At 42.7% G+C, this 12,092-nt stretch overlaps 1 protein-coding gene across 6 annotated transcripts in view; it reads right to left on the reverse strand.

The window, feature by feature from the left end:
- The window catches only part of LOC125459544 (growth arrest-specific protein 2-like), a 158,668-nt gene that overhangs the window by 41,165 nt on the left and 105,411 nt on the right, over positions 1 to 12,092 (reverse strand). The window contains exon 8 of one of the 6 annotated variants that reach the window (XM_048546109.2): positions 11,423 to 11,975. The exons of the other annotated variants lie outside the window; for them this stretch is intronic. Coding sequence (XP_048402066.1) covers positions 11,961 to 11,975 — 15 coding nt within the window. The 3' untranslated portion in view covers positions 11,423 to 11,960. Of the gene's footprint in view, positions 1 to 11,422; positions 11,976 to 12,092 lie in introns of those variants that run through there. 6 annotated transcript variants of the gene reach the window in all.

A 12,092-nucleotide genomic window follows, 5' to 3' on the forward strand; every position in this document is an offset into this window, starting at 1 on the left:
GTGGTATACTGCACCCACTGTACCCAGTGTGGCTTCCTCTACATTGGGGAAACCAAGCGGAGGCTTGGAGACCGCTTTGCAGAACACCTCCGCTCAGTGCGCAACAAACAACTGCACCTCCCAGTCACAAACCATTTCCACTCCCCCTCCCATTCTTTAGATGACATGTCCATCATGGGCCTCCTGCAGTGCCACAATGATGCCACCCGAAGGTTGCAGGAACAGCAACTCATATTCCGCCTGGGAACCCTGCAGCCTAATGGTATCAATGTGGACTTCACCAGTTTCAAAATCTCCCCTTCCCCAACTGCATCCCTAAACCAGCCCAGTTCGTCCCCTCCCCCCACTGCACCACACAATCAGCCCAGCTCCTCCACTCCACCCACTGCATCCCAAAACCTGTCCAACCTGTCTCTGCCTCCCTCACCGGTTCTTCCTCTCACCCATCCCTTCCTCCCACCCCAAGCCGCACCCCCAGCTACCTACTAACCTCATCCCACCTCCTTGACCTGTCCGTCTTCCCTGGACTGACCTATCCCCTCCCTACCTCCCCACCTATACTCTCTCCACCTATCTTCTTTTCTCTCCATCTTCGGTCCGCCTCCCCCTCTCTCCCTATTTATTCCAGAACCCTCACCCCATCCCCCTCTCTGATGAAGGGTCTAGGCCCGAAACGTCAGCTTTTGTGCTCCTGAGATGCTGCTTGGCCTGCTGTGTTCATCCAGCCTCACATTTTGTTGTCTTGGATTCTCCAGCATCTGCAGTTCCCATTATCTCTCTCTTATCTCGAGATGAATCATGTTGTTTTCACCAATTATTTTATGGAAAGAAAATCTGTAATTCGAGCTTCTTTGCATCATCCTAGCTCGCTGATCCCAGAATGGGCCTTGGTTTTGTTGCCACGGTAATGCTTTTACAACACTTAGTCTTGACAATCGTCTTTCACAGGAAATATGGCTGGTGCGAAAATCAAATGCTAGGAACGTGCTACAAGATACGTTACCATCATACCACAGATCTGACCCTAACACTGCAATGAAATTTACTGAATCAAGGCTATAGCTCTTGAGAATCTTTTCAGATACAATCACCAGGGGGGCAGTTTGAAGCATTTTGCAACATGTTACTATTTGTCACACCATTTCAGTATCATGACTGGTAACACAGATTTAAACACCAGAATGCATTCATATTTTAAAGAGAATATGTAGAGAACTTAAACACAACATCTCCCTTATTCAGGATGCTTTGACTTGTTAAGAAATGTCAAAATATCAAACTACAATATCCATTAATGACACATTGTACTCACAAAATATTTTTAAGTCTATGTGTTTCAGGAATCTCAGTACTGAGATCTAAGTGCCTATTCCAAACGCAATCTGTGGGTTCATCAGAAGAGTCTAGGCCTGAAACGTCAGCTTTCCTGCTCCCAAGATGCTGCTTGGCCTGCTGTGTTCATCCAGGTCAGCACCTTGTTATCTCGGATTCTCCAGCATCTGCAGTTCCTATTATCTCTATTATCTGTGTGCAAATCATGTTGCTGAATGGAGCTAACTTTAATAACAAAAAAAAATCACCTGTTGGTAACGCTGACACATAAACAACAATAATGTGGTTCCTTCTCTTTAGAGCAAAAGGGAAAATCGCTTAATTAGATGTGTCTTACATTTTTGTATCGGGGGTCATTTCGCTCTGTTGCTGGACAGGCCATTTGTGACACAGAGTGATATGAACAGCGTGGCTTCAATTTCTGCACTAAGGTCACAGTGAAGGACTCTACTTCAAAATGTTTTCCCTTGCCTGAGGCGTGGCAACCCTCAGATTAAACCATGCACTAGTTGCCGCTCTCCGACAGGGCTGCTGTCTCATTCTTTTACTTCCTTTATTCATTCATGGGATGATGGCATCACTGGCAAGGCAGCATTTATTGCCCATCCCTAATTGCCCAGAGGGAAGTTCAGAGTCAAGTACATTGGGGGGTCTGGAGTCACATGTAGACCAGACCAGGTAAAGATGGCAGCTTCCTTCCCTAAAGGACATTAGTGAACCAGACGTTTTTTTCCCCAACAATCGACAACAAATTCATGGTCATCATAAGATTCTTAATTCCAGATATTTATTGAATTGAAATTCCACCATCTGCCGTGGTGGGATTTGAACTTGGGTCCCCAGAATGTTTTCTGGGTCTCAGGATTAATAGTCTAGTGATAATACCACTAGGCCATTGCCTCCCCCAATTGGTACAACTATAGATTAGATTAGATTCCCTACAGTGTGGAAACAGGCCCCACAGCCCAACAAGTCCACACCGCCCCTTGGAGCATCCCACCCAGACCCATCCCCCAATAATCCAAACACCCCTGAACACTACGGGCAATTTAGCATAGCCCAACCACCAAGCCTGCACATCTTTGGACTGTGGGAGGAAACCGGAGCACCCGGAGGAAACCCACGCAGACATGGGGAGAATGTGCAAACTCCACACAGACAGTCACCCGAGGCTGGGATCGAGCCTGGGTCCCTGGCACTGTGAGGCTGCAGTGCGAACCACTGAGCCACCATGCCACCCCATAGTGACTTTTATGTTAAAAGTGTGAAATTTTGAAACAATTGAGATTCTCCAAAATGAATCTTCAGAGTGAAAAGTAGCCAAATATTCAAAAGAAAAATTTAGGGAGAACAGAGAGAACTAATCAAGACACTGATCAGATTTATTATTGAATGCCTGTTTTGCATTTGAGCAAAGCTGCTATGTGACAGATTGTAACTTAACAGGTAATTTCTGCCAGATTCTAATCAAACAGATTTATAAAGTGCTTCTGACAATACATATTTTTAAGTTTTGCACATTATTCTGAAAATAGATGTGAGGATCCTGGCAGCCTGTCAATGTGAAAGATGGCAGGGTGTAATTGCATCACCTGTATTCTGAAAGATCTGCATTTAATTTTAAATTGATCAAGCAAACAGAATTGGTTCTGTTTTTCAATCAGCATAATTGACCATTTCTTTGGACTTAAAGTTTGTTTTTTTTCCCCCTTCTAAAAAAAATCATTCTCACAGTTAATGATTATATGTCAGCATTTCAGAATTACCTCTGATATTGAAGATTATATCAGAAGCTGCAATTCCTTTAGGATAAATAGAAAATTAATTAGGGTTACACCAGGGTTCTGATGAAAAGTCCCTGGATTTAATATATTAACTTTGTTTTCTCTCCACGGGTGCTACCAGATGTGCTGAATTTCCCTAGCATTTTTTTTGTTTCAGATTTCCAGCATCTACCATTCATTGTGTTTATTTGAATTAATCAGAATGACTGGGTTTCAATCATTATACTTATATATGTAATATTTCTGTATATAGGGTCCATATATACAAAATCTCCAAACACTGGGAGCATGCTGTGACCATTATTTTCACTTGACTCTAGGAATAGTTATTCATTAATTAGATCAGAGTTGATATCTGCTCATGTTATATGTGAAATTAGCTTGCACCTCTTCCTGAGTAATCAGTCTTTCAAGCTGTCTGGATGACCTCTGACATGTCTTAGCTGGACCTTTTGTGTTGACACTGTCATAACAAAGACAGAAGTTAATTTAGACAAAGGCTTATTCTTAGAATCAGGTCGACTCCTTTCTGTTCACGATCATTGATGTAAACCTTGGAGATGAGCGAAAGTGAACCCTTAGGAGGCAGCGATCATAAGATGATAGAATTTACTCTGCAATTTGAGAGGGAGAAAATAGAATCAGAGGTAACGGTATTACAGCTGAATAAAGGTGTCTACAGAAATATGAAGGAGGAGCTGGGCAGAATTGACTGGAAGAGGAGTCCAGCAGGAAAGACAGTGGAACAGCAATGGCAGGAGTTTTTGCGACTAATTCAGATAATGCAGCAAAAATTCATCCCTAGGAACAAGAAGCAAGGTACAGGGAGGATGATGCAACCATGGCTGACGAAGGAAGTCAGGGATAGCATAAAAGCAAAAGAGAAAGCATATAACCTGGTGAAGGGCAGTGGGAAACCAGAGGACTGGGGAGCTTACAACGACCAATTCAGGGCAAAAAAAAAGAAATAAGGAGGGAGAAGATTAAATATGAGGGTAAGTTAGCCATGAATATAAATGAAGGCTGTAAGAGTTTCTTTAGGTACATAAAGGGCAAAAGTGTGGAAAAAGTGGACATTGGCCCACTGGAAAATGATGGTGGAGAAATGGTAGTGGGGAACAAGGAAATGGATGAGGAACTGAATAATTACTTTGTGTCAGTCTTCACAGTGGAAGACATGAACATAATCCTAAAAATTCAAGAGAATCAGCGGGTAGAGTTCAGTGTGGTGGCCATCACCAAAGAAAAGGTGCTAGTAAAACTAATTGGCCTGAAGGTGGAAAAATCACCTGGACCAGATGGACTACACTTTAGAGTTCTAAAGGAGATAGCTGAAGAGATAACGGAAGCGTTAGTGGTGATCTTTCAGGAATCACTAGAATCAGAGTGGGTCCCAGAGGACTGGAAAATGGCTAACATGACATCCCTGTTTAAAAAGGGTGTAATGCAAAAGACAGAAATTTACAGGCCGATTAGCTTAACCTCAGTCATGGGTAAGATTTTGGAATCTATTGTAAAGGATGAGATTGTTGAATATTTGCAAGTATATAGTACAATAGGCCAAAGTCAGCATGGTTTCATCAAGGGGTGGCCATGCCTGACAAATCTGTGAGAATTCTTTGAGGAAGTAACGAGCCGGGTAGACCAAGGATAGCCAATGGATGTTATCTGCCTGGACTTCAAAAAGGCCTTTGATAAGGTGCCACACAGGAGGCTGCTGAATAAGATAAGGGCGCTTGGTGTTTGATGCAAGGTGCTAGCATGGATAGAAGATTGGCAGTCAGGGAGAAATCAGAGAGTAAGGATAAAGGGGTATTTCTCAGGGCGGAAGCCGGTGATAAGTGGAGTTCTGCAAGGGTCATTGCTGGGACCACAACTTTTCACTTTGTACATTAGTGATCTTGATGAAGGAACTGTGGGCATTCAGGCTAAGTTTGAAGACGATACAAAGATAAGTGGAGGAACAGGTATTATTGAGGAGGTGGCGAGGCTGCAGAAGACTTGGATAGGTTATGACAGTGAGCAAAGAAGTGGCAGATGGAGTACAACACTGGAAAGTGTGAGGTCATGCACTTTGGTAAGAAGAATAAGAACATGGAATATTTTCTAAATGGGGAGAAAATTCAGAAGTCTGAAGTGCAAACAGATTTGGGAGTTCTAGTCCAGGATTCTCTCAAGGTAAACTTGCAGGTTGAGTCAGTAGTCAGGAAGGCAAATGCAACGTTGGCATTTTGAAAGAACTGGAATATAAAAGCAGGGATGTACTGAGGCTTTATAAGGCTCTGGTCAGACCACATTTGGAGTATTGTGTGCAGTTTTGAGCTCCATATCTCAGGAAGGATGTTCTGGAGTGGGTTCAGAGGAGGTTCATGAGAATGGTCCCAGGAATGTGAAGCTTAACATATGAGGAACGTTTGAGGACTCTGGGACGATACTCATTGGAGTTTAGAAGGATGAGGGGGGATCCAATTGAAACTTTCAGAATACTGAATGGCCTGGACAGAGTGAATGTTGAGAAGATGCTTCCATTAGTAGGAGAGTCTACTACCTGAGGGTACATCCTTAGAGTAAAGGGGAGACCTTTTAGAACAGAGATAAGGAAAAACACCTTAAGCCAGAGAGTGGTGAATCTTTGGAATTCACTGCCACAGAAGGCTGTGGAGACCGGGTCATTGAGTACATTTAAGACTGAGATAGTTAGGTTCTAGGTTATCAAGGGAATCAAGGGTTACGGGGAGAAAGCAGGAGAATGGGGTTGAAAAACTTATCAGCCATGACTGAATGGTGGGGTATACTCGGTGGGCTGAAAGGCCTATTTTCTGATCCTATGTCTTATGGTCTTATAGAACAGCACGGTCAGAGAGAGAGAAGACAAAAAATATGCATTTGAAATGGCACTCATACTTTTGCTAATTTTCACAGTTATCGTATAAGTTACAAGAGAAAAAGTATGGTACACACCTTGAGTGGAAAATTTTAACCCTGAAAGTACAGTTGGCACAACTGGAAAGTTATCATTTGAACAAAGGCAGTATGACACATATGGCTATCCAGCTCGACAAGCCTTGGAAGGCTCAGCAGCTGAGGCCAGGTGAGCAGTGTCAGATTGAGTTAAGTATCTTTCCACTTATTTGTTGCATTCAACGCATCTGACTGGAGAATACCACTCTCCAGAAACTGAACGCCTCAGGTCCCAGAATCCTTCCAACCTCTCACTGAGCTCGGTCTCTTTTCATTGGAGAAAAGGAGGAGGAGAGGGGACCTAATTGAGGTATACAAGATAATGAGAGGCATAGATAGAGTTGATAGCCAGAGACTATTTCCCAGGGCAGAAATGGCTAGCACGAGGGGTCATAGTTTTAAGCTGGTTGGTGGAAAGTATAGAGGGGATGTCAGAGGCAGGTTCTTTACACAGAGAGTTGTGAGAGCATGGAATGCGTTGCCAGCAGCAGTTGTGGAAGCAAGGTCATTGGGGTCATTTAAGAGACTGCTGGACATGTATATGGTCACAGAAATTTGAGGGTGCATACATGAGGATCAATGGTCGGCACAACATAGTGGGCTGAAGGGCCTGTTCTGTGCTGTACTGTTCTATGTTCTATGACAACCTGAAACCTGCCCACATAGTGAGTTTCAGTCCTCTGTAGAGTGAACATAAGAGCTAAGAGAAAAAATTAAGATATGGCTCATAAATGAACAAATATTTTGCTTTAAAGATAACAAAGTGTGGAGCTGGATGAACACAGCAGGCCAAGCAGCATCTCAGGAGCACAAAAGCTGACGTTTCGGGCCTAGATCCTTCACCAGAGAGGGGGATGGGGAGAGGGAACTGGAATAAATAGGGAGAGAGGGGGAGGTGGACCGAAGATGGAGAGAAAACAAGATAGGTGGAGAGGAGAGTGTAGGTGAGGAGGTAGGGAGGGGGTAGGTCAGTCCAGGCAAGATGGACAGGTCAAGGAGGCGGGATGAGGTGGTAGGTAGGAAATGGAGGTGCGGCTTGAGGTGGGAGGAAGGGATGGGTGAGAGGAAGAACAGGTTAGGGAAGCAGAGAGAGGCTGGGCTGGTTTTGGGATGCGGTGGGGGAGGGGACGAGTTGGGCTGGTTTTATCTTGCAGTGGGGGGAGGGGAAGAACTGGGCTGGTTTTGGGATGCAGTGGGGGAAGGGGAGATTTTGTTGTGAATGTGGACTTCACAAGCTTCAAAATCTCCCCTTCCCCCACTGCATCCCAAAACCAGCCCAGTTCTTCTCCTCCCTCCACTGCATCACAAAACCAGCCTAACTCGTCCCCTCCCCCCACCGCATCCCAAAACCAGCCCAGCCTCTCTCTGCTTCCCTAACCTGTTCTTCCTCTCACCCATCCCTTCCTCCCACCTCAAGCCGCACCTCCATTTCCTACCTACCACCTCATCCCGCCTCCTTGACCTGTCCATCTTCCCTGGACTGACCTATCCCCTCCCTACCTCCTCACCTATACTCTCCTCTCCACCTATCTTCTTTTCTCTCCATCTTCGGTCCGCCTCCCCCTCTCTCCCTATTTATTCCAGTTCCCTCTCCCCACCCCCCTCTCTGATGAAGGGTCTAGGCCCGAAACGCCAGCTTTTGTGCTCCTGAGATGCTGCTTGGCCTGCTGTGTTCATCCAGCTCCACACTTTGTTATCTTGGATTCTCCAGCATCTGCAGTTCCCATTATCACAAATATTTTGCTTTTCCTCCTTCACTATAGAGGGTACAAAAGCCATGCCAGTAACAAATATAAGTTAGGAAGCAGAAGGAGAAGTGGAACTTAGTGAAATTACAAACACCAGCAAAGTGGTACTATGCAAACTGATGGAGTTGTGAGTTGACAAATTGCTGGATACAGATAGATTTAATCCTAGAGTTTTAAAATAGGTCGCTAATAAGCTAGAAGATGGTTTGATGCTTATTTTCTAACATTCCCAAAAATCAGGAAAAGTTGCATCTGACTGGAAAGCAGCAAATGTCAAGAAGGGAAGGAGATGGGAAAAAGGAAACTGGCCAGTTAGCTTGACATCCTTCATGAAAGAGGTTACAGCTCAAGGAAAACTCAAGGCAATTGAGAGTCAGGAAAGCTTTTTGACGGGAAATAACAGTTAATAAATTTAGTTGAGTTCTTTGAAGGAGTAACACATGTGGTGCATGAATGAGACTCTATAGATGTACAATATTTGGATTTCCAGATTTGAGTTGATAAGGTGCTACATCAAAAGTTATTCTAGTAAAGAGAAGCTCACGGTCTAGGGGGTAATGTTGGCTAGCTGGCAGAAAATCAAGTTTACATGAATGGATTTTTTATGATTGACAGGGTGTGAGAAGTAGAGTCCCCTAGAGGGTCCATGCCGGATCCTCAACATTTTACAATTTACAGCAGGGAAGGCACGGTAACTAAATTTGCATAGATAGGAAAGTATGTTGTGAAGAAGGCATAAAAAAGTTTCAAATGGACATGGCAGATTCAGTGGGGGAGGGAATAAAATTTGGAAATTGAGTATAAGTTAGGAATATATGAAGTTGTTCACTTTGGCATGACAAACATGATATACGACTCACAAACATTAGTATGCAGGTATTCTGCATAGTCAGAAGATTCGTGGGATGTTATCCTTTATTGTGAGGATTTAACATAAAATTAAGGATGTGCTGCTTTGGTGATACAGGGCATTGGAGGCAGGGTGGTGAATATTTTTAAGGCACAGGTGGGTAGATTTTTGTTATCCCTGTTCACCCTCAGTTCCCCAGCTACATGGAATACAAAACACAAACACATCAGCCATGATTTTATTGAACAAGGGAGCAGACTAGAGGGGCCAAATACTCCATTTATGTTCCTATTTTAAATGCTTGCCTTCTCCTCAGAATTGCAATATTTCCTATTGTTTGATGGGATTTTGGCAATACTTATTCCGTATTGCCATTAACTGAGTTATTGCCTAGGCCATTTCAGAACATAGAACAATACAGCGCAGTACAGGCCCTTCGGCCCTCGATGTTGCTCCGACCTGTGAAACCAATCTGAAGCCCAACTAGACTACACTATTCCATTATCATCCATACGTTTATCCAATGACCACTTAAATGCCCTTAAAGTTGGTCAGTTAAGAGTCAACCACACTGCTGTGATCTGGGATCACATCCAAGTCAGACTGGGTAAGGACAGCAAATTTATTTTCTTGAAGAGCATCAGTGGATCAGATTAATTTTAATGGCAGTTGATGATATTTTCATAATTGCCATTACTGAGACTAGCTTTAAATTCCAGATTTAATTAGTTGAATGTAAATGCCAACAGCTATTTGGGCTGGATTTGGACATTTGTCCCCAGAACGTTAGCTGGACTTCTAGATTGCTACTGTGCCAACATCCCCTGAAATCTTCAATGCATCTTACCTACCTGAGGCCTTTGCTTTCCAACAGTGACATACCTCCACCCCCGCGAAGACTTCTGACCTCACCTCATGTTCCTATCACATTTCAGGAATTGGAAGCAGCAGGTCATGGTAGACAAGTGGTGGCCATTTACAGATGAGTGCAAGCTGATGGTGGCAGACATTTGGAAACCGCACTGAACATGAGGCAGATGAACTGCATTGAACATCAATTAGGCAAGCTCCCTGGAATTCAAAGTATTTGGAACTTTGAATCACCAAAAATTGAATCACTAAAATCACCAATTTTTATGACTAATGAACTGTACGTTGAACAGCTGGAGGACAGAGCTATTTCTTTCTCCACAAAATATAAGCTCTGTCAAGTTGGAAGGCATGTCTCTTTATTTTAAAAAAATGAACCGTCAATCCGCTTTCTGATTTAATTGCCTTTTCGAAAACAAAAGCCAAATATTTCTCCCAACACAGATATAGAATTTTCCTGAACAAAATGCATGTTTATAAAGCACCATCTAGTTTTTGAAACCTGCTCATACAGGTTTGTGTTTCTTAAAAAAAAGTCTCAACTAACTAAAACCCAGTAAGGAAGCAGCAACAGGAAAAACTCAACAGGAACAAAAAAGGGGAAAAAAATTCAAAAAAGCAAAACATGTAAAAGGGGAGAAACAAACAAACCATACGCTCTACTTCTAAACCAAACTGAAGGCCTTCAACAAAAATTGGGAGGAAAATATTCAATTAGAGACCAGGTGACCAATGATATCTTTATTGAATTCTTGATATTCAAGCAATATGTGCAACAATATTTTACAGATCAAGCCCTAGAAGAGATCTCTGAAAATCTTCATTAGGATCATCAAAGAGGGTGTTCATTAAATAAATACATCCAGTCTCTTACTGAAAGATCAGCAAAATCCAAAAGAGATCAATTGTGTCTAAAATCTAGCTTAAGACAAGAACTGATTTCAGGATCACAGAATCATAGAAATGGTAGAGTGCAAAAGGAAGCCATTTGGCCATCATGTCTGCACTGTTCCTCTGAGCAATGTAACGTGATAACCAGTCTCCTGCCTTTTCCTGCAACCCCGTGCATTTCCCAATACTGACCTGACAAACATGCCTGTAACGTAAAAAAAAGATAAACTATTACACTCTGTTGTCTATCCCTCAGCAAATTTTGTATTCATGGTGCTACTGTAATTTTATTCTGATACGTAGTTTTCTTAAGTCTGTTGTGTGGCACTGTATCAAAGGCTTTTTAAAAAATAAATTAACAGATTCCATACAGACAGCACCCAAAGAGTCAATTGACCAGGCGGATGGAAACTTTTGCAGTAACGATCATGAGTTTGATTTCTCAGAAGAAGAACTCAGGTTCTTTGCTTTACTAATTGTCTCTACACCAAATGAAACCTTCAGGAAGGATCTTCAGAGTAAAGAAAAGGGCCATATCATTGATATATTTCTTGAAGATTGATATACCATAAGGCCATAACAGTTTCATACTGTTGGTGCAGTCAACATTACAGTTACAGTCAGCAAAGCGCACAAAACCAGCAATATATATCTCAGATGCTTTTTATCCCACCTGCCAAGAGTTTTTCAGGGTTTCCTCACACTTGTAAACATTGTGGCATCAAAGGACATTGAGCACACAGTTACAGGATCCAAACGCCAAGCCAGATTCCACAAAAGGCAAGTGATCAACAAGATAACGCACTGTTGGCAGCACAGCATGTCTTAAGAAATGTGCACACATGAAGAGACAGCAATGAAGTGCACAGTTAAGGAAGCCAAAGGTAACTTTTCTAGTAACTGTTTTAGATGACCAAAGTTTCCATATCACCAACCTTACACACTGTGTTGACTGTATAAGAACCAGGAACAGGAGTGGGGGGGGGGGTGGTGGTGCTGGGTTGTAATTCAACCCCTTAAGCCTGCTCCAAAGATCAGAAGCTTTTACAACCATTAACATCATACATCTTGAAAAGGCAGATCAAATACATTAAAAGCAAAATGCAACATTGAAACTAGTCCCAATATATTGCCATGACACATCCTGAAAGACACCTACCTCAGCAATGGGTGCTCGACGATATAACCTACGCAATGCCATCCCTCAGCACATACCAAATCACAAAGTCTGTGCATTAAGTACAGAAACCTGGTCCATGCTTCACATCAGACTGGGTCTGAAAATTGAATTGTTAGGGGATTTTAAAAGTTTCTTTAAAAACTTTAAATTTGTGACGAATCTGGAAAAGTGTGACTTGATTTCCAGTGTGCCTCAGTGAGTCTTGACACAAAGCAAGAACATTTTCCAAGCTGGATGTGAAGCACGGCTACTGGTCTGTTCATTTTGCAGAAAAATCCTCGGAGCTCACCGTATTTAAAATGCCATTTGGGGAGTCCTGTTTCTCACGGTTATCATTTGGGCTGTTAGTTTGCCAAGACCTATTTCAGCAGAACATGGATAACATTATTGAAAATGTACCTTTTTTCAGTGTTTGTGCCGTTGATGATACTGCAGTCACGGATAAAACAAAGGCAGAATATGACCAGTCACCAGAT

The sequence above is a fragment of the Stegostoma tigrinum genome, chromosome 17 (assembly GCF_030684315.1).
Source record: "Stegostoma tigrinum isolate sSteTig4 chromosome 17, sSteTig4.hap1, whole genome shotgun sequence".
NCBI lineage: Eukaryota > Metazoa > Chordata > Chondrichthyes > Orectolobiformes > Stegostomatidae > Stegostoma > Stegostoma tigrinum.